The 23,762-nt window shown below is 39.3% G+C and overlaps 1 protein-coding gene across 1 annotated transcript in view; it reads right to left on the bottom strand.

The window, feature by feature from the left end:
• ERCC3 (ERCC excision repair 3, TFIIH core complex helicase subunit) overlaps positions 1 to 13,099 on the bottom strand; it is a 32,153-nt gene extending 19,054 nt beyond the window's left edge. The window contains exons 1-10 of the mRNA XM_081336472.1: positions 12,999 to 13,099; positions 11,395 to 11,600; positions 10,446 to 10,682; positions 9,910 to 9,959; positions 9,174 to 9,309; positions 7,966 to 8,127; positions 3,317 to 3,521; positions 2,599 to 2,913; positions 1,829 to 2,013; positions 1,079 to 1,281 (exon numbers count right to left, since the gene is read on the bottom strand). Coding sequence (XP_081192598.1) covers positions 1,079 to 1,281; positions 1,829 to 2,013; positions 2,599 to 2,913; positions 3,317 to 3,521; positions 7,966 to 8,127; positions 9,174 to 9,309; positions 9,910 to 9,959; positions 10,446 to 10,682; positions 11,395 to 11,600; positions 12,999 to 13,017 — 1,718 coding nt within the window. The 5' untranslated portion in view covers positions 13,018 to 13,099. The remainder of the gene's footprint in view (positions 1 to 1,078; positions 1,282 to 1,828; positions 2,014 to 2,598; positions 2,914 to 3,316; positions 3,522 to 7,965; positions 8,128 to 9,173; positions 9,310 to 9,909; positions 9,960 to 10,445; positions 10,683 to 11,394; positions 11,601 to 12,998) is intronic.
• Between the last annotated feature and the right edge of the window lie 10,663 nt (positions 13,100 to 23,762).

The following is a 23,762-nucleotide window of genomic DNA, read 5'->3' as shown; positions in this document are numbered from 1 at the left end:
TGGCCAGCTGGGAGCAACCCAGGCTTCGGGGGAGTTCAATCCTTCAGCCGCCCAAGCTCCAAGCTCAGGCGGCCCCGGAGAACTCTACCCCTACCTGGGGCCTTACCCCCTCCTCTTCTCCCGAGGAGGGGGCTTCTAATTCGCCCGAACAGCTGATCGGCGCTGTTTCGGGCGAAAAAACAACAGCTGAGCCGCGGGCAGCCCGGGAAGGCTGTCTCCGTCGCCGCGGAGCCACCGGAAGTCCCCTGACTGTGTTCTCATGGGCAATAATAGCATGCCCTGTCCTTCACTATCTCCTGCAGTGGCCCAAATTCTTGTTCACTGCGTTGATACTATCTAATGATCTCATTTGCTGTCCCCTTACACAACAGCAAAACCAAGTTTCTTAAAAGCCTTATTCATATTGCAGTGTTCTTAAGTTATTCTCCCTATTATCAAATAATTTCAATGTAACTGTCCTTTGAATTTAGATTACATTATCATAAAACAGCTTTAGGGACCTTTTCATAAATTTCTCAATAGCCAAATATTCTTACTGCAGAGACGTTGTTCCTTTACAGAGATGCAAAGATATTATACATTACAATTTTGAGATTGTCCCTTAGCTGTGACCTCTGGAGACCTTCCAATAGCAGCTATAGAATTCTCATTAATTATTGGGATAAAAGAGGAAACTACCTGAGGAATGATGTAGCTTTGAGATAACTGCAATCAAATTCAATTAAATATAGATTTGTCCTGACAATGCTCAATTATTGCCCCTTTCTGAAATGCAGTCCTCCACACTTCAAAGGCCCAGGATATCCTCTGCTTGCCAATAATTATGCATTTGTAGTCATAACTGTACATGTAGGAAAATAGATTGTACTGTAACTTATTTGTCAAGGATTCTTTCTAACTTAAGAAATCTTTTGTCCTTGGTTGATAATTAACTCCTGTAATTTCATGCAAATGAATATATAATAAGAAAAAAGTAATACTGTTGATTTTAAGGATTTAATATACAAAGTCACCAACCTGAAAGAAGTCTTTTTTTGCTTCTGATAGACACAAATATCTATAATTCATGATTACTTACTTGCCCAATCTAACAGCATACTCCTTCAAAGCAAACACATTGTCAGCAAAGACTATGATCTTATCATTCCTTCGTTCATGGAATTTAATCAGGAACTGGCAAGCTCTAAATTTGTTTGGGTTCATAGTATAGAGCAATATCCGCTTCTTTGTTTTAATAGCTACGTATTCTCTGTAGAATTCAGGAGACATTGGACACCAAACCTACAATTATATCCAATAAAGTACAAACTTTAGTAAGAATAGCTCAATAAGAGTTTACAACAGAAATGTGACAAGGATAAAAGTTTACAAGATTACACTCTATTATAAAAAGAAAAAAAGTATGCTAGCAGGAAAGATAAGGCAGGGACAGATATTTGCAGCCTTATTTAAAAAAAACATTTCTGATTATTTAAAACTCCACAAAGAACTATTATCAACTTCCGATTCTATCCCTAGCAGCAACTGACTAAAGAGAAGTCATTTCTCTTCCCTGTTGAAGATTTTTCCCTCAGAGAGAAGACTCCGGAAAAGTGTGAGTTATGGTAAGGAGTTGCAAATAGGGAACAAGAAGACTGAAATCATAAAAAAGAGGCAGATCAAGCCAGGATCTCTAAAAAAAGGCACATACAGAAATTTTACTTCAAGTATGAAATGTCCAGAGTTTTATATCCCAATTTTAAGTTAGCTGAGGAAAAATATTGCTGCTGGAGAACGTATTTGCTGGAGTCACCGTAGCACAGCTAGCACTGAACAAAACATTCCTTACCTCAGCACACTGGACTTTAGCAATATAACCACTGTTTTGCAATTCCATCCAATTGGCTTCATAGAGTTTAGGCCCAATCAGGAAATTCAGGTCTACAATTTTGTCATCTTCTCGGACAAGAGTGGCTGTTAATCCAAGCTTGCAATGGGCCTGAACAATAGTGAGCACACGCCTGAACATTTTTGCTGAAAGAATTGTGCAAAAACCAGTGAGATCCTGTCTGAGGAGTATTTAAAAAATATAGCACCATGTTAATTTTTCACGCCATAAGTGATATTAAATCAGAATCACACTGAATGGGAATCCTATGTTAAAATTAGATGTGTTTAGTTGATTTCCATGCATATATCTACATGATCAGTTTTGTAACAACAGTATTCCTTATCCAATTCATTTCACGAATTAAATCTGCAGAAAATTAAATAGTATCAATTCGGGCAAATCATTGCTGAGTCGGCTAATATCTAAATCCAAAAACCATGCACTAGTGGGATTTTTTTAAAGTTTCCACCAACAAATAAAAATCCGCAGCAATTATCATTAAGCTATAAGTACAATAAAAGGCGTATCTTTAATGTTTAAAAATGTATCAAACTGCAGCATTCATGCTAATGTAATTGTTTCATTTTACATATGTTAGATTCATTATAAAGGTATACTACTTTTTACAAAGCAGTATCATAAACATATTTCACAATAATCAGGGTTCCTATAATTCAGTAATGAAACCTGGGCTGGGGCAAAACAATAGCCAGGTATTGGGGCTTTACCAGGTATGGTATGCACTTCATCGAGGATCATCAGCCCCCATTCTTGGCTCTTCAACCATTCCATCACTCTCTCTGCCTCCCACGACCTCTTTGTTGTGTGTCCCAACATGGAGTAGGTGCTGATAGCTATAGAACAGCCAATTGGTTTGTCTTTGGCATCAGAAGTAAATCGGCAGATTTGGCTATCATCAATGGTAGACCACATCTTGAACTGGGCTTTCCACTGCTCCACTGAGACAGCAGAATTACCCAATACCAGGCACCGCTTACGAACAGTGCAAGCAGCTGTTACACCTACAAGTGACTTGCCAGCACCTATAGAGAATGAAACAAAAATTTGTCAAAACTTTGCATGGAATGTACTACTATTCAGAGAATAAATAATACTGAGCCAGATATGTCCCACTTAAAAGAGCTTTGAAAGCTCTAACCTAGTCCCTATCAAAAAAAAACCAAAGATACCAACATGGTCTGAAAGTAACTCATGCCACTGTTGCTGAAACTAATTATAAACTTATGTATAAATTGTGCAGAAATCAGATAAGAATTCTGTATGAGATGCTCAGAGATACTTAAATGAGTAGTGTGCAAGAGGAAGAAATAGATAACAAATATGGACATCCCATGAAACAAATGCTATTTTTACTAGTATTATCTCAGAATCTAATCTCAATCAGGTAATGTTAAAGAACATTCCGTTTCAAGAGAATCCACTCACCACAAGGCAAGACAATAACCCCAGATCTAGCACGACCATTTCCAAACATTTTTCTCAAACTCTTCTCCTGGTATGGTCGGAGAACAGCTGTGGGTTTCAAGTCTATGTTAATATCTGGATTCACAGAATCATTTCTGAAATCATATTCAGCAAGCAGAGGGTACTCCAGCTGAATGCAACGCTTCTGAAGCTCTTCAATCATTTCCTAGAGATGGAAACAAAAAGGTAAGAGGGTCTTTCACAGTTCTTCTATTCTGTTACTCATTTAAAGCTATAGGAAAGTGCTTAAAATTTTCCATAAAGTTTGAGATGTCAGGTTGCACTTGCACTCTCTCTCTAAAACACACACACATTAGAGCACTGGATCGCCAATCACAAATCCAGAAACATTTTCCATACTCTGAAAGGATTTCATGAGTCACAAAAGCAATGCTTTACAAATTACTTAAGCAAATATATTTATGTTTAGTATTCGAGCAAGATTGATATAAAAAGCTGCACACCCTCTTATTTTGAAATTGTTAAATTTGATTGAATTGTCACACTAGCCGCTATCATGTTCAGTGCTTATATGTATAATAGACGACCCTACAGTGGCTATGTGGAAGGAAACATTTTATTATTATGAATTCACATCTTAAGACACAGGAGTGGCTTGATGCAATGCAAGGCAGTATCTGTTGAAGTCCTATAGGGATACTGAGTATCTAGAACTCCTAGTGAAGCAGGCAACCATGAACTTTTTGTGATGTTTTGATAGAAGCACATGAATGCAATTGGGAAAGAGACTAGTATCACAGAAAAAGCCAAGGATTTCCTCCTTTAATTTCCTATTAAAGTTACATACAAACTGTGTATGTAACAGCCATGCTATATTTTGTGTTTGTGTGTAAATTTTATTGAAATTTTTAAAGGTAAAAATAAGACTAATACAAACTAAAAATAGAGTAAAAAACAAAAAACAAAAGGTGCAAAAAATAGTAGTTCCAACTGTTCACCCATTAGTCCCAAGAGGAAAAATTCTGGTTTCAGTTGTATATTAATCTTTAAAATCTTCTGAATCAAGTATGCATTTGAACCCAACATTTTCGAGCTGTTTTCACATCCATCAAGTATAATAAAATCACCCTTCTTGATGTTCACATTACCAGCCTAAGTTTGAAGTACTTTTATGCATTCTAAATGATTTTTATGATGTTATATATCAACAGTACATCATTTTATAAAAATTATCTTTCAGATTATAACATTTATTTATTTATTTATTTATTTATTTTTGGGACTTATATGCCGCCCTATCTCCCGAAGGACTCAGGGCGGCTAACAACAATAAAACACAATGATACAAATGTTAAAAAAGATTAAACTAACAAGCCCCAATGATAAAATGATAAAATATTAAAAATATTCTACTTAAAAATCCCTATTGTCAGTCCAGGTCAGCCTGATGGAAGAGAAACGTTTTAAGGCCACAACGAAAGGACCGGAGATCTGGGGCCATCCGGAGCTCAAGGGGAAGTTGATTCCACAGGGCCGGCGCTCCCACAGAGAAGGCCCTCCCCCTGGGGGTTGCCAGCCGACACTGTCTAGCCGACGGCACCCTGAGGAGGCCCTCTCTGTGTGAGCGCACCGGGCGATGGGAGGTTGTTCCTGGCAGCAGACGGTCCTCCAAATATCCTGGGCCTAAGCCATGTAGGGCTTTATAGGTAAGAACCAGCACCTTAAATAAGTTTCAATTCTTTCAACCACATATTTTTCCATTGTTCCATCTGCATATTATAACCAACATTTTAACCCACTTTATATATTCCTTGTTTTTGTTTCAAATTTCAATATTTATACATTTTTGAATTCACATTTGTCATCTGTAGAGAATTGTTTCAAAATCACATACAATGTGCCATATTGTAAATTCTTTATCTACTTTATATCTTTCTCATAACTGTAAATAAGAAAACCACTGACAACTATGTTCCTCTACCTTCGGTTGTTCTCTTGATTTTATTTTCTATTCCCCTTGATATAATTAGAGTATAACGTTGTGTTTGCCTATTATTTTTCATCTATAGAATGCTTCTTGTGCTGCAAGCCACAAAGTTTTTTTCAGGCACAGCCTAGGTTTGTCGCTATTCTATATTCTCAATATGGCATGTCTAACACAATGATTTTTTAAATCTATTGTACATAAACCTTGACTTTGTTTACCACAAATACAAATGCCGTCCAAAACGTGGGTCATGTTCTTCTAATTCAGACGTATGAAACTCACGACATCATGTGACGTCGCGCAACGTATTGGAGCTTTTTCCCCATTGCGGGCAATGGAGTGGGCGTGGTTTCCTTGTGACGCATCCAGCCTGCGGGTCGGCAGTTTGACACCCCTGTTCTAATTCAAAATGTCTTCTATTTCTCAGCAGCAATTTACTCTTTCATCCAAATCAAACAATACAATTTCAAATCAAGTAAACCTAATCTTCCTCTTAATACCACTTTACAATGCTTTGGTAAGGCCACACCTGGAATACTGCATCCAGTTTTGGTCACCACGATGTAAAAAAGATGTCGAGACTCTAGAAAGGATACAGAGAAGAGCAACAAAGATGATTGGGGGACTGGAGGCTAAAACATATCGGGAACGGTTGCTGGAATTGGGTATGTGTAGTTTAATGAAGAGAAGGGTGAGGGGTGACATGATAGCAGTGTTCCAATATCTTAGGGGCTGCCACAGAGAAGAGGGAGTCAAGCTATTCTCCAAAGCACCTGAAAGCAGGACAAGAAGCAATGGATGGAAACTAGTCAAGGAGAGAAGCAACCTAGAACTAAGGAGAAACTTCCTGACAGTTAGAACAATTAAACAGTGGAACAACCTGCTTCCAGAGGTGGTGAATGCTCCAACACTGGAGGTTTTTAAGAAGAGACTGGACAGCCATTTGCCTGAAATGGTATAGGGTTTCCTGCCTGAGCAGGGGGTTGGACTAGATGACCTCCAAGGTCCCTTCCAACTACTTCTACTACTACTACTACTACTACTTATTATTATTATTATTATTATTATTATTAATTATTATTATTAATTATTATTATTATTATTATTATTATTATTATTATTATTATTATTATTATTATTATCTGTAACTCATGGCTTTTTTCTTTGCCACACAAGCTTAGATATATCCTTTTCTCACTATTTAAATGGCACATCAATTGCCAAAACGGGTACTAACTGAAACACAAGAATCATTCCAGATAAAATATTCACCTTTAACACAGAGATTCTCGCCAAAGACAAAGACAGTAGTCATAAAGTAAAATGCCATGGTCGTTAAGCAAACCCATTGTTTGTTATGGGGCATTTTTTGCTGGAAACTAAGTAAACACCAATTAACGGCAAAAAGTTGTAAATCAGGGTCATACATCTGTGGGGCATGCAAATAGCTGTAAATCCAGGCTGGTTCCTAAGTGCCCCAAATGGGGTCACATGACTGCAGGTGATGTGGGAGTAGAAATTGGAACTTTGAAACTGAGTGACAAGTTTTTCATGGTCGGAACTTCGAATGGTTGCTCAGCAATTGCTCAGTATTACTTTTATATTTTTTTGTAAAATACGGTACACCATCTACATTCTTTAATATTAACCAAAATTCCCACAAAAGTCCAATCCGTTTTTCTGAGTTCCAATATTTGCAAAAACTTTTCCCAAAATCTTTCAAAAATTCCCGCCCCCTTTATTCCTTCAAATTTTCCTGCAATCTTTTTAAGCTTTTTTCTAGAGATTTCAATCGTTTAAAAGTTTTTTTTCCTCCTTATTTGATCCAGAAAGAATTTTGACTGAACAAGTGGTTTTGTCCTATCCTGCCAATCAGGATCTAACTATAAATTGATTACATTCAACGGTGTTTAAGAAAGTGAAGCTTTTCTGGACTTTATGTCTTGAGGGTAAAGGTTTGTTCTCCGAGCTAGTGGGTTGGTTTCTGAACGTTTCGTTAACAGGTTAGGTAACATCTTCAGCAGTGTTTAGGAGATGTCAGTGTTCTTTTGTTTATAAGGGCTTCAGGTGTGGGTGTGTCGATTAATGAAACATTCAGAAACCAACCCACAAGCTCGGAAAAGAAATCTTTACCCTCATCCTACACGAGCTACAGATATTCACCACTATTGCAAACTTTGTCTTTTATAGACTGCAGTTGTGAGCCTAACTGAAATCCCTAACTTCTAGCTGCTTGACTTGCAAGTTTGACCACAAAAACCTCAGTTCCTGCCATCTACTGACAAGGAGCAGCTAGGGAAGTACAGGTGAGCAATCTCAAGGTTTTTCCTTGTCTGGAGACTGTCAATCTCTGCCAAAAAGCCATCACACTCCTTTAACTAGTTTGCCATGGAACCACCACAGAAACTAGTGTGTTTTGATTTGATTCCTTTAATGGACATATGTTGCAGTTATACAACACTACTAAAACAGGTTCCACTGTAGAATGAAATGCAAATTTACAGGAAGACTAGGCAAAGAGACACAAAAGTATTTAAGGAAAAAAAAGATTTAAATTATTAGACATCTCATCGCATCAAAAATAAGATATTATTTTACAAGTAGTTCATATTCCATATGCTTCTATTAGAATAGTAAGGTATAAGTAAATTCATGTACTTGCCTGCTTCACTTCAAAAGACACAGTTTGAGTTTCCTCTTCCTCTTCTTCATCTTTGTCCATTTGTTCATAAAATTCAAATAAGTCAGCAGGGACATCTGGTTTATTCTGACCGTCTGCCCCTTGAGAGGTGGATGGCCCACTATTTTCACCAGACTTTGAAATCTAAAATAGATATGATTTCTCAACTGAGTAGAGAAAAATGAAGCCAGAAAGAGGCTCATTTTATCACTGGGAGAGGCAAAGAACATTTAAAGAATGTATGAAAGCAGACTGTGCAGGTACAATAAAGTGTAAATTTATTTATTTATTTATTTATTTAATTTATATACCGCCCTTCTCCCGAAGGACTCAGGGCGGTGAACAGGGCAATACATAAAAAACAAGATACAAAAATTAAAAATTATTAAAAAGTAATTAAATAATGCCCATAATAAATTAATACAGATTAAAAATTGAAGTCCATTTATAAAATCCCACCCCGTCCCATCAGGCCAGGCCAGCTTGTTTAAAGAGATGGGTTTTAAGATCGCGCCGGAAGGAGCGGAGATCGGGCGCCATCCGGAGCTCGACCGGAAGATGGTTCCATAAATCCGGTGCACCCACAGAGAACGCCCTCCCCCTGGGGGCCACCAGTCGGCATTCTTTGACCGGTGGCACCCTGAGGAGGCCCTCTCTGTGGGAGTGTACTGGGCGGAGGGAAGTTGACGCCGGCCGCAGGTGCTCCCCAAGGTATTCCGGACCCATGCCATGTAGGGCTTTGTAGGTCATTACTAACACCTTGAACCTCACTCGGAAGACAACTGGAAGCCAATGCAGCTCGCGGAGCAAAGGTGTGACATGGGAGTGTCGGGAAACTCCCAATACAACTCTCGCGGCTGCATTCTGTACCAGTTGGAGCCTCCGAGTGGTCTTCAAGGGTAGCCCCATGTAGAGCGTTGCAGTAGTCAAGACGAGAGGTCACGAGCGCATGAGTGACCGTACGTAAGGCATCTCGGTCTAGATAGATAGATAGATAAATAAATCAACCCTTCCCTAAGGATTAATAGTGGTGACAACAGGCACAAAAATATGTAGCATATTCACCATACTGAAAAGGAATTCTTATAAAGAGAAATCAGATTTGACATAATTGTTCAACTATTGTTACAGAATAAAGCAAATAGTTCCCACACGCTATATAAAGTGTGTGGACCATAATCTCAACCTACTGCAGATTTGCTCTTGAACGTTTCAGTTATGAGTTCAGTTTCTTCCCCCTCTGCATTTCTCAGGCGACACTCCCTAATAACTTGGTCCTGAAGAAGTTGCTGAATGACTTCAGGGTGGGTGCTTTCCACGAAATACCTAGCAAGTATTAAAAAAAGGGGAAGGGAGGAAAAAAAATACAAATAATTATAACAAACATTATAACTTTTTACTATTTTAACATCTTCTTCTATAGAAACATATACAGGTTTTTGCATTTTCTTCAGGTAATGTGCTATTCAATTGGAGAAACACAAAGAATTTATACCTGACTATATCCTTAAAGAGACAATGGCCACATTTGTACAATAAGAAACCACTAATCTTGGGTCAACAAGTCACAATTTGAAAGAGCATACGCTGGTTAGCTTGGGTTATTCTGTTATTTGAATTTGGGTGTTTGTTGCATTTTGATTTTAGTTCCTTTGTTTTTTCTACACAGACATCACATATTTATTTGTTTGGACCCATTTGATTTTGATTTATTCCTGTTGACACTGGCCATCAAAAAGTTGTTCTTATTTTTAACAAGTTATAACTGTATAGATTTCTGATTCAATCATATTTTCTTCAAATACCTTATGAAAAACAAAGTTTGTTAACTGAGATGGCATCAAAGCCAAAACTAATACCAGAACACACAGATGAAAATGTCATACTCCATAACTCAGAAAAAAAATCATGCAAGTAACTTTTTACCTGTTATGCTTCAGGACCAGCTTCACCTTTCCATAACTAACAGTACATAGCTACAAGACAATAATATTAATTAGAAATAGATGAATAAAATCTATTTGTATTACACATAAAATTAGGTGACTACAGTAAACTTTCATCAAATTATTCCATAAGAAAGGGAAATCAAAACTAAATGTTTGGCTGCAATTCATAAGAAAAATTGCCTTAAATATTGATTTGGACCATATGATTTCATATGCATTCTCCCAAAAAGCAAGCCGTTTCTGTCACTTATACCTAACTTGAATCAACCTTTCTCTACTTGCATCCCAGTTTTTTGTCTTCCTGAATTAAGCTGAAGTAAACAATCAAATGTAAATACTAAAGTACATGGCCTATTTCTTTCATTTGATTTCCAAAATAATTCTTGCCATGAAGCTCTGTACCAAAGCCAAACACAAGAGAAGATGCAGTATCTCTTGTGATGTTTTATTCGCCCCCCCTCCCCCAGCCCTTTGTATCCTGAACATGCAATTAGATAATGAATGACAGTGTACCTTAATAAACTGAATGATCCCATCAGGCACACCAGTCTTACTCAGTTTTTGCAGATATTCAGTGATATCGCTGGTTTGCAAACCCACACTGACAGCAGCATACAGGGAGTAAGCAGTCAGTTTATATTCATGGACATGGGTAGGTCGGCAAACTGGCTCAGCAATGGCCACAAGAAAATCCTGGGCATACTTGTACACAGGTGAAAAGGCTTCTAAGAAAACATGGCCATCAGGAGCCTAGAGAATAGACAAAAACTTTGAAGATAACCAAAATAACTACATGTACCAAAGCTGTTAAATATGAGGCAAGGAAAAGAATTTACCCTAATCAATTCAATTTTGTGAATGTATTTGTATTTCTGCTTTAGTGGTATGGCAAGGGGACATGTGGCCTTTTAGATATTATCGAGCTACAGCTCCCAGCATCTCTCATTATACAGTAGGTTATGTTGGCTGAGGTGGCATGGACTGCAGGTTCGTGAACTGAGTCATTAAAAAGATGCTCTGAACATAAATGGCATCTCCAACCCATCTGAAGAGGAGAGTGATATTTCTCACAAAACTGCCCAAAGAATGAATAAAAAGTTTGATGTAACATCCTAGAAAATTCATCCACAGAGCAAAAATATTCCTTCTGCTTGCATGGGTGACTTTTTGAAATTCTCTTTCTCCCCGCTTCCCCCACTACACACCAATCACAATCACACAAAAATCAGGCACCGTATAATAATAAAACAACAAACATTCCTTCCAGCTCCTTTAAAATGGATGAATATGTATAATGTGAAATGCAGAGAGAACTTGGGTCTCATTTGTCACATGAATCAAATAGGTATGGAGAATCAAATAGGACCACATTTAGAAGCTAGCAGATAGGAAACAATAAGGTGTATGTTTCCTTCCTTCGAACAAAACGTTTTTGAAAAGCAATGCATCTAAAAGGACTTACCACCCACAATGGGCGTGAGGAATGGTCAGCTTTCAGTGGCATCTGGTTCCTGTAGTCTTTTGCGCCATATTCATCAACTTTGGTCCCAGAATCTTCCACTTGCTTCCCTGCAGCTGATGGAACTGCTTCTTGGGACTCTTTGCCTGTAAGGTCATATTCTTCTTCCTCTTCCTCCTCATAATGGCGTTTTTTCGATTTCTTCTTATCTGGAAACCCAACGGTAGTTAAACCCAGATGCAGTTCCACAATTGTTTTCCCTTCAGCCAAAAAATGACAACACAAATGGAGCTATTTCCTAATGCAAAACTTTGAGGGAATCATAAATGTCAGCATATTGTACTGGCTTCAAGAAGTAGCTGTTCTTGTATTCAGATAGGGATCACTTAAGGTGAACCAGGCTGGGAACGATTGTTTTAGCTGTTCCAAGGCTTCTTCCCACTTCCTTAGTTAATATTCAAGGACAAAACATACAGCTTTACAAATTATGACCAGCTTTCCTGGGTGAGAGACAGGTATCTTGGTCTGTATACCAAACGAATGACCCATTGGGATCCCCATATCAAAATAACTTATCTTATGTCCGGTCAGAACTTGAAAATAACATTTAACGTAGCACAGTATTTAAACAAAATGATTCGGTTAAGATCTGCATATGTGGGACTGATTGGGGTAGATTGTAAGGGCGACTCCGAAATATAATGTTATATTTTATCTATATCTTAAATTTGTATTTTATTACTATTTCATCTTAAATTGTATCTTATTTAATTCCATTTTAAATTGTATTTTATCAAATTCCATTTTGGATTGCTTTTTATCAAGTTTTGGTGACGGTTTGTTGCTGGAACTTTGCACTTTGATATGGCCCAAGGGCTAATCAATAAATAAAGTTGTTATATGACCAGCTTTCCTTTAGATTAAGTTAAAGTTAGGCTTATTACTCTGAGAATGTTTTTCTCTCAATCAACAGAGAAAATCAAAACATCACAAGAGATGCTGCATCGTAAATCTTATTCAAGGACTTGCCATAATTCAGAGAGCACACGAAGATTTTCCACGGGAAAGTGTACACGTACAAAATTGCTCATTCTTGGGTTATAGCAAAAAAAAAGGGGGGGGGCAGATGAGTGTGCAAAAACAACGTCTTGCTTTAAAGAGAGAACAAACAAGGCGAGTACGGGAAGCACCGATTTATCTCAAAACAAGGACAGGCTGTTAAGTCGTCAAATGCATCACCGCTTACAAAGCTGGCTGCGCGTTACGTTTTGTAAGAATTAAAGAGAGCCGGCATTAGGTTCAGGAGGAAGACTACGAGGGGAAACCCAACGGCGCCAGGTCTGGAAGAACTTCCCCTTCGAAGAAACAACGACCCGAAGGCGAGACTGGCTCCCCGAACAGAAGCAAAACAGCTTCTAAAGCAGGGGTCTTCAAACTTGGCCCTTTTATGACTTGTGGACTTCAACTCCCAGAATTCCTCAGCCAGCTTTGCTGGCTGAGGAATTCTGGGAGTTGAAGTCCACAAGTCATAAAAGGGCCAAGTTTGAAGACCCCTGTTCTAAAGTGACAAAGCCGAAGAGCGTCCCAAGAAAGCGCCGACGGCTTACCTCGCTCCTTCTTGCCCATTTCTGAGGCGCTCCGGCGACGCAGCACCGCCCGCGAGCATCTCCCCCTTAAGTCCCGCCCCTTCCGGAGCGGAAGAAAGCGAATCCGGTTGCTCCTCCTCTGTGACGTCATCACGGGAACCTCGAGGAGGAGGGGAAGGAGGGGACCGAATTTGCAGTCGTCCGTGATTGGCTCGCTTTCTCGCTCGGCAAGGAGCGGGCGGGACAAATCCTCCCAGGACGCAAGAGCGAAAACTTTGCGAACAGGGGATGGGAGACCTCCAGGAAATCTCAGGGCTGTAAGCAGGACTAAGGACGGAAGGTTGAAAAAACCGAAAGGACAGAATTCACGTCCTCACAGCTTCCCGTATGATTGTCAAACAACAACCTCTAGGGCAGTGCTGCAGGAATCTTCTTCCCTTGGAAACGTTTTTAATCTTTGTAACGTCCTCGCATTCAAGCAAGGTCTTTTTAATTCAATGAGACCTACTGCTGTGAGGGAAATGGATGTAGGACTTCAGCCATCAGTAATGGTTGGGTGTTTTTCCGCCTTCATCTGTTCGCAATGAAACAGCCATGAGACTGGAAGGGAGAGGAGAAGAAGCAACTCCTGCTTCCCGTAGCTCAGATTAGGTGGGCTTTTTGCTTTTTGCAGAATAAATACCAATTATGAAAATACTAAAAGCTATATTTAGGTCCACCATGTAATTTAGGGACTCTTCACCAAAGAGCAGAGCTAACATATCCTAACAATGTTGACTTGGAGCAGAAGGTCTGTCCTCCACCACCACCCTTCTAATAAAGGGATAGAGTAGAACAGAGCTGGAAGGGACCTTGGAAGTCTTCTAGTCCAGCCCCCTGCTCTAGCAGGAGAACCTATACCATTTCAGACAAGTGATTGTCTAATCCAGACATGTCAAACACAAGGCCCGGGGGCTGCATCTGGCCCACGAAGTAGTTTCATGTGGCCCGCGAACAGTGCTTTTTTTGTAAAAGAAAAAGGTGCCGGAACTCACACGTCATACAACCCGCCTTGCCTACGCTATAAGGTTCCATCCAAAAAAGGTGCCGGAACTCCGTTCTGAGCGTTCTATGAGGAAAAAAAGCCCTGCCCGTGAAGCCATCCTGGAAACTGAGGGAACGGCCCCCGCTGCCTTGGCCCAAGCCCAGGCTGGCCGGGAGCCAATGTACAATTTCGTAGTGATCATCTATGCTGAAATACATTCAGTCTTAGCTCCATAAGGCCATCTGGAAACAGCGAGGGACCGGCCCGTGCTGCGTCGGCACTGTCCCCTGGGTGCATGCTGGGGAGGTATCACCCTTTGTGAGGAATGAAGAAATGTACCATCGCCTGGAAGCGGCCAGCACATGGCCCTGCCAACTTTGAGCAGACTAGGGGCTGGGCAGCATTGCACTTCTCTTCAGATTCGTACTACCTGGCTCAGCCTCTCAGCACTGTGAGGAGAGCACCCTGCTGCCTGCCAAAACCAGGCAGGCTGGGGGCTGGGCAGCATTGCACAGGTAACATTGACTCTCAAGCTGCTCACTGCATCCCCTCCCCCAGAGACCACCAAGCCGGATATGTGAAGTAGGCGAGGGCCATGTGCTGTGGCCACTTCCAGGCGATGGTGCATTTCTTCATTCCTCACAAAGGATGACACTTCCCCAGCTGTCTTTCTTGCCTGTTTTTCTCCCTCCCTCATCTCAAATATTTCCCCACCACTCTGTTCTTAGGAAGGAAGGAAGGAGAGGGAGGGTCTGAGGGAAGTCCTGCCTTAGTCCTGTCCTGCTGCCCTTTCACCATCCCCTTGCCCCCTCCTCCTGGCCTATCCTATTGCTAAGAAAGCTTTGGATACAAAGCCAGGTCTCCTCACATGGAGAGGGAGTGGGCCTCCCTCTTGACTTTGCCCTCGTACCCATCATGAGCAAGCTGGCTAAGGAGAGCAAGCACAGCAGCAGCAGCAGCAGCCTTGAGAAGGAGGTAAATGCAGCTGGGCACCCCCTCGGGAAGTGGGGCTGGGCTTAGTGCCGCAGGTCTGTGGTGTGTTTTAAAGTCTATTCATAGTGGCTGAGGATATTTCTCAGACACTATTTTATTTTTGCTTTTTAAAAAAATGAGAATCTGGTATAATGCAATGCAAAATCTTAGTCCTTTCTAAGTGCATTTGACCCTGTCAGCATCTTTAAAGGTTAAAAGTAGTTGGCTGTAGCTCTGATTTGTCTGCAAATGTGCCCGCTAATCCAACCCCCCCCCCACCTAAAATAAAAGGTTAGTCAGAAAAGTAGGCAGTTCTGAGAAGTGGGGGTACTTAATGGGAAGCTCATCTCCAGTTTGTCTTTGCATTGAACTTGCACAGGCTACATTCATCAGCCGCAGATGGAAGTTTTTAAAAACTAAATATACCCAAAGATGCTTGGAATTCTTCAGACCATGTTTCTTCTCTCTTCCTTACTGGGCTTGATGTTGCTTGTTTCAGAGTAATACATGTAATAGTACAATGGAGAAAGATTGGAAATGCAGTATTACTTGGGCACTGAACAGGCTGAGTTCATACAGTATGCTTTACCTGGATTCTCAAAACTTCCTGAACCACAAATAGCCAGTTTTGCCTATAAGACTGAAACACAAAGCAAACTAAGGTTAAAATTACACTTACTGAACTGTGTGAATGCATCAGTCTAATACAGGGCTTTTCAACCGGTGGTACATGTGCCACCTGTTATACATTGGCACCTGGCAGGTGGTACGTGACTATCCTAGCGGCAGAGGGGAATGAGCTGAACCGGCGGCAACACCACACAAGCCTGAGCGAGAGACAGCTGGAGCTGCAGGGCTGTCAGGGCTCAGCAGAAGCACCAGGATCAGCATCAGGCTCCAACTGATCGGGGCTTCTTCTGATTGGTGCTTCTTCAGGGCTCAGCAGAAGTGCCAGGATCAGTGCTGGATTCCAGCTCTTTCCTTCACAGGGAAGGGGGGCGGGAGGGGGGGGAATGAGGCTTCCATGTTCCTCAAATTTGGGGCAAAGCAAAACAATGGGAACCGGAAGTTGCCAATCGCCTGGCCGACAGTGGCAGGCTTGGCTGCGCTGCGCTGCACTGGAAGCGCAAGGCAGAAGCACCCCTGAAAATGCACCGGAGGAAAAGCAGAGCAGAAAGGAAATCTGAAACCACCACCCCTCCAAAAAAACCCCACCTCCAGACAACCGTTTTCCCCCTTTCACCGATGGTCCCGTGACAGGCGAGGGGGGCAGTGAGAGGAGGGGGCGCTGCCTGCTACGGGGGCTTCAACCTGTACTTTATTTTGGATAAGCAAATGGCTAGGCATTGCAGCGGCTGTGCGCGATGAGGTTGGGCTGCATGGGGCGCTTTATTTTGGGAAGGGGCGCAGCAGCCCTGGCAGTTTTTCAAAACTCCACAGCAGTTTTTTCCCCTTTGCTTTGGGTGCCAATTTGGACAAAAAATGCCGGGCGTTCCTCTTTCCTCTAGAGGAGGTTGAAGGAAAAAGTTTGGCTTCTTCACTGGTTTCTCTTTTTGCAACCTTGCTTTTTTTTTGGGGGGGGGGGAGAGTTTAGCAAAGAGCAGCTGTCAGCTTTGGCCTGTTTGGTTAGACTTACAAACGCCAGTTTCCAAAGTAAATCCCTCACTCGGCTTCCCTCATGGGATGCAATTCCCACGGAGCAGCCGTTTTAAGATGGGCAGGGAACCTTGGCTCTTTTATGACTTGTGGACTTCAACTCCCAGAATTCCTGAGCCAGCCATGCTTGAGGGGAAAGGGAGAGGTTTCCAAGCAGAGCTATGCTGGCTCAGGAATTCTGGGAGTTGAAGTCCACAAGTCATAAATGAGCCAAGGTTCTCTACCCCTGGTTTGAGATCTCTGAAGAACTTGCTCCATGGCTGTGATGGGATTGTTGATTCAATTAATAATTAGAAGTTAGCATCTACATACCCATGAAAAAGAAATATCTTTGGGAAATATTAAACAGGCAGGAACAATAGGAAAAGAGGTAGAAAACCTAGCCCTTGAAACCAACTGTTACAAATACAAAAAACTGCTCCAAAAGAAACATCTATTTCCCTTCTCTTAGAAAAGTCAAGCCGGAAAAATAAAAGTACCAGAGGTTTTTTTCCCCTCCCCACTCAGCTAATAGCCTCTGGCAGACAGCCAAGAAATACAAAGCAAAAGAAACAATGTAGTGATAGCTCTAGCCTTGAACAAACTAAAAGAAAGCTGTTGGTCAAGTTTTTGACATCTTGCTAAGCGACTGGTGGTACTCGGATATTGCCATATCCTAAGAGTGGTACAATGGGTAAAAAGGTTGAAAAGCCCTGGTCTAATAGACTTGGGTAAACATACTGCACAAGCCCAAACATATTGAAGTGTGTTTTATTTTAAATTTTCTTAAAATACCAAATTCAAAAGCTGCTCTACCATTTATCTTGAATTATTGATTGCAAGCCTAGGAATAAAAATCTTTTTTATTAAGCACAAGATTACAGGAATATTAGTTTAAAATAGTGCTCTACTGTTTCAGCTAGAGCAGTGGTGGTGAACCTATGGCACGGGTGCCAGAGGAGGCACTCACGAGCTCTCCCTGTGGGCACCCGCGCCATGCTTCGGAGGTGGCAACTGTCCTTCAACCAGCTGCCCCCCACAGGTGTCCCTCCCCACGAGCGACATTGAGGTGACCACACCCACCTTGGCCACACCCACCCAATCTTCCATTACCACCACAGCCACACCCACCAAGTAGGCCTCGCCCACCTGGCACCCAGCGATAAATAAGTGGGTTTTGGGTTGCAGTTTGGGCACTCGGTCTCTAAAAGGTTCGCCATCACTGAGCTAGAGCCAAATATAACAGACTATTTGTGTATGTTGCTTAGATATTCTAGTAGAAGTGCGGTACAAATAATTCTCAATTTATGACCACAGCTGGGACCAGAAATTGGGTTGTGAGTCATGGTGGTTGTAAGTCGAGGCATCCATGGGATTGGTGTGTTTTTTTCAACATTTTTCACAACTGTCATTAACTGACACAGTTGTTAGGTGAACCCATTTTTCTGAACGGGCTTTTTTTACTAGAAACCAGCAAAAAAGTCACAAACTGCAGTCATGTTGCAGAGATGTTGCAACCAGCTAAGCACTTGATATGCAGTTATGTTACCATGGTTTGTGGGGGAGAGTGTTGTGACATTTTACAATAGTTGTGCTATAAAGCACCCATTCAGAGGCCTTCATAACTCCAAGTGGTTATAAAACCACTGGTCGTAACTCAAGGTCTACCTGCATAAATAGTTGTTTTAATATTACACACATTGAAATCATCAAAACACTTTATAAAACGTATACAGAAGTGCTATATTAAATGAATAGTGTAGTATATTAAAGGAATGAGACTGTAATTTAAAACCCAAGTATGACAAATCGGAGTCAGTGAAATTTATGGCCATATCAATTTCTATAGGATCTCACTTTGGAAACAGAAGTTTATTCAAAATCCATGTTTATAATCCATTCTGAATTGTAGCTTTTCACCTACAAGCAACCTAATCTGCAAGACTGTTACAAAAATTGTTGAAATATGTATAAACTATAGTCAATATATGGAAGCATTATATAGGTGCTAAATATTATTAAAACACTTTTTGAAACAGAAAACACACATTGGAAATAAATATTTGTTTTATTAACACTTAAAAGTGCCATTATCTATAGTCATTCCATAAGCTCATAAGGTTACATCCAGTATACCTTTGCACCATAATCTTTCCAGAATGAAATAACATGGAAGGAAAAAAAAAATCTTTCTTGTATTAATTCTTGCAGGTCCTCATGCACAATTGTTCTGAATGAAGATGTGTACAAGCAGTATACACATTTCATAAAACAAAGTAATTTGGTCAAACACAAGATAATAAAGCATGGCTTACTTTATATTTGATAAAGACCCCAAAATAAAATAAGAAGCCATTTACCAGCAGGAAAATAATGGATAAATACGTATTTTTTTAAAAAATTAAAAATTATACATTTTGTACAAGCACTATAACAAAGTCCTAATGTGCATGAACAATGGAACAAACCACACCATACCAGGCCATTATTAGTACACTCTTTAAAAAAAAAAGAATACCAGTTTTATGTCGATTCTTGATATCCCCAGTGCTCTTATTTCCCAACCTTACAGTTGGTACGTCTTAATCGTTAATACAAAGATTCTTTCAAAACCAGGTTGTCAACTTAAATTTAAACATTGGTATTCTGCTAGTACCCTCAATTATGCTTTAATTTCCCCAATACCATTAAGATCCAGAAGGAGACATAACATTCATTGTAACAAAAGGGAATAGGCGATAAAAACATCATCTGACTCTTCTAAGACTGGTTATGTGTCTCATTTTTTTCAAGCAGCTATAAATTCAAAGATTGCTTTCAGCTTTGCAGAGCAGTATTACTATTCTTCGTATCAAGGAAACACTTTTCAGGGTTTTTTTTAAAAAAAATGAGAAAGAGAGAGAGGAGGGGGGACATACAGAGAGAGGGACAGAGAGAGAGAGAGAGAGACAATCCTTACAAGACAAACCAAACCATTGTCCAGCCAGAGTGTTTTAATATACAATTCATGTCCAATTCTGGAAATACAAATACATTTTGAATGGTTAAAAACAAAAATTAAAAAAATATTTTCTGAACATCAGCCAGCTGAAAATATATTTATCTAGTAAATTATCTTTCAAAGCTTTTATATATTTATCTAACTAAATGCAGTACCTTTAAAAAAAGAATTATTTAAAAATGTAGAAATGAATCTGTGGAGTCTGTCGGAAAGAGAAAACACAGTACACAGAAGGTATTTTTGTATACCTTATTTTTGAAAGTGAGACATCTTTGCCACAACCTAAGGTTTACAGTGGCTTTGATGAGTGCATGAAGTTTCATGTAAGCAGTGTTTCCTTAGTTGCTTCATACTTTTGAAAAATTTGCATGCACTCTCCTCACATACAGGTGAAACAATTTGGCATTTGGCCAATTTTCCACTCAAATAATGGTCAAATACTCAAAACTGAATGTGAAAAGACTTACATTAAAGACAGGAAAGAGAAAACTCAGTTAATTGCTATTTTAAACCAATTATGTCACAAACTATTGCCAATATTTGACTGGTATATTCCAACAGTATGAAGTGAGCTGGGAAATCCCTGTTCACAAATGGAATTATTTGTGTGCATGTGGGTGTGTGTGCATGTGTGACAAAGCTGCTTAGATGCAACCAAGTTGCTGGATTAGATCTACAATGGGGAACTAGTAAGCAACATTAATGTCCTGAGTTCCTCAACCAAGATAAAGCCAGAAGTTGACATACATTTATACTGAATTAGAAAATCCTCATACATTCAAGACAGTAGTACATTGCACACATACGTTTTTGCATACACTCCATAACAGTTGGTCAGAATATTAAATCAGTGTACAAATTAAACATTTTCAAAAAATGTGCAAAAGTCAACATTGATAGAAAAAAATACCATTGTGTACATACATTACAAACTGTGCCCAGCATTCAAACAGAGTAAAAACATTTAAAGAAATAAAGGGATTAAATAGAGAATTTGACAGCTGCATAAAAATGTACATTAGATCAAAAGGATAAGATTTATATATTATTATTCATAGCTTTTTGAAAAATGAGTCTGCCACTGACTTCCTCATATATAGTGACACTTGCTAGAGGTATGACGTATCATATTTTGTGGTAATCTATTTCTTTTTTACAGTTAAAAGTATCAAGTTTTAAACTGGTGATATTAGCAAAACAATCATACAAAAAGCAAGCAACGTGAAATTGAGCTTTTAGACCCTGTTCCAAACAAAAGAATTTTTTTTAAAAAAAAATCTGATTATGTGCCTGTTGGGTGCACATGTGCATACACACCTGGGGTTGCATGGGGATAGATGGTATGTGAAGTTAATAAAATTGAATAATTCTAAACAAGTTAACTCTGAATATTCCCATTATTGACACCACTTCTTTTTGAGGTTTCTCAGAATAAAAACTCAATAAACATTGTAGGAAAGTAATTCTAACTGTCCCCCATAGCAGACTGTTAACACCCAGTAATATAAACCACCTCTCCCTTGTAAGTCAACTATTTAAATTTGAATAAGTCACAATGAAACACCATTGGAGAAATTATTAGCTTTTCTGTGTTTACTTATTTAGTAAGAGGAGAAACAGGGGGGAAAAAAACCCTGTACTTGAGAGCATTTATATAATTCCCCACCTATTCCCAAAGGAATGTAATAGGTTTGCTGTGTACATTCTTATTTGAGATATGAAAAGTTTGCATTTTCAAGATAAAAATGCTGCTAAGATTCCAGTAGCTCTGAAATCTCAGGTTTGCTCACTTGCTTGCATGTCTTTAAAAGTTCATTGTCCTAAAACACCAGAGACTATGGCTCTAAACTGTTTGGAATGATGAGACTGAGTATGTGCAATATTTTAATTTGCTATGGCACAAGGAATACTTTGGCTCATTATACTAAGTCTCCTTTTCCCCTTAAGCTGTAAACTTATTTTCAGAATGGAATAATATTTGATTATTTATACTAAGGGGGAAAGATAGTACAGAAATACTTAAGATGAAAACCACAATCCATCTCTAACCCACTTTAATCTAGTATAACGTGGGATGCCCACACACAGGAGGGAAAGGGGCAGAGTCAGAAACAAAATACAAAATTTATTTTTAAAGATAAATTGTCTTTTAGAATAAATATTCTCTAGGGAAAATATAGCAAAATTAAAAATCAGCAAAATAAATAAACTAATGGCCAAAAACAATCCAAATGAAAAATATAAAGTACTTGAATGAAAACTTTAATGTTTACCCTGTATAATCTTAAAAGGACTTTGATACTAGGCCAATATTCTCTACTTATTGTAAATTCCCTACAATTTGACCTTATATGCCTGGTTTATTTGTCAGGTCAATCAGAGACATCTGGTTCACGAAGGAAGACAATCCCACTTTCTTCTATCCTGCAGCCCTTGTGTCCCCTCAAAAATAGACCTTCAAAACAGGGACTCCTCAAGAACAAGGTCAGGTAGAATATGGTAAAATGTTATTGGAGAAAGAAATCAAATCAAAGAAAAGAGGAAGAGACTTTGGAGGACATTTAATCCATCCCCCGCCCCATGTAGGAATCTAGGCATAATCTCTCCATGCCTGTGAATCAGTCTTTTTGTTCCTCTCAAAGAAATACATTTAATCTAAAGTTATTTCACATTCTTTGCCACAGCAATAATCACTTATTATGCACGTTGTTAAACCCAAATTAACAATAAAAGCAAGCTTCTGACCCACATTGGGGTTTTGCCTTAAAAGTGTCGAGGTCAGAAGCTATACACACAGAAATGAAGTAAAATCTTACTTTTTCATGTCTACAAAGTTTGTGAAATTGCTATCAAGTTGTCAAGATATGTTCTCTTGATCTGTGACAAAATACTGTTCTATATGGGATTTTTTAAAATTTCCATTTAGTTTTAACTACTATCCATCTCTTAAGAATGGCATAATGTAGTCAAAGCAGTAACTGACTTTACACTGTACAGCCTGACAAAGAACCTGGCTCCAGCCTCTTATAAGATGCTGAGGTATAGATAATTATCCTCACAGTTAGTAATCTTTCTTCTTACTAATGCAGCATACCGTATGCTAGAGAGAGTATTATAAGGGCTGTTTATTAGATTTCTCTCACCAAAGAGAATTTGTTTTCCAATTTAAGACTGGGAAATTTGGAAAATCATTATTATTATAATTAACACACTTGCTTGGACACATACCTTGCATTCAAAATTCCTTCTGCATAAGCCAAATGCTCAATTTCATGGTTGATATAGTCTGCAACATTTCCATTTCATTTTGTAATTATAATCATTAAAATAGAATTGCTGTGCTCATATACAGGATCATTTGCCAGGTGCACATTTTTCTGCAGCTGTATGACTATTTTCACATGATCAAAGGGGAATCAGCATGATCACAGCTGTGTGAATATTGCGCCATTCAAGTATACCTCTCCCTCATAGCAAAACCCTCCAAATACTAATGGTCTTCACTATCCAAATACTAATGGTCTTCACTATCTGCTACAGAATATGTCCAAAGTTCTGATTAGTACAATGGATGCTATGAGAATAATATGCCCTAGAGAGATGATGAAACCAATGATTATTCTGACACGGCCTACGTATCATCTCCAAGTATAATCTTACAGTGGGTATATTTAGGATATACTCAGTATATCCATTATAGAATATAACACCACAATTCAAAGGCCAATGACAAATACAATATATTTAAGCCAATGTTTAAATTCATTAAAAATATTTCTTTACTTTTGAAAAGGCTTCAGATGAAATGTTAGTCTAATTGCAGCATTTTTCATTCTGAGCTAATTTTTCTATTTTCCTCATAAAGCTAGATTTTGGATAAGTGCCTTCATTTTCCCTTAAGTGATAGATCTACTTTACATTCTGTACCAGATCCTCTCTCTCCCACTTCAATTGGAATCTATGTATTTATCATTGAACTAGAGTTAGCTCAAGCTCCCAAAATAGTATAAGCAGTAGTACCTGGGATTGTAAGGCTTGGATTCCAAAAAGACTGCATTTTATGATCCCAGAACACATTTAAATACCCCAAAGCATGGTGTGTATAATTGTAGGATTATGTGCTGCTTCACTAGCACCTTCAAAAATATTACTG

Source organism: Vipera berus (assembly GCF_964194415.1).
Source record: "Vipera berus genome assembly, chromosome: 1".
Classification (NCBI taxonomy): domain Eukaryota; kingdom Metazoa; phylum Chordata; class Lepidosauria; order Squamata; family Viperidae; genus Vipera; species Vipera berus.
Note: the sequence above shows the minus strand (reverse complement) of the source record. Positions and strands in the feature narration are given on the sequence as shown.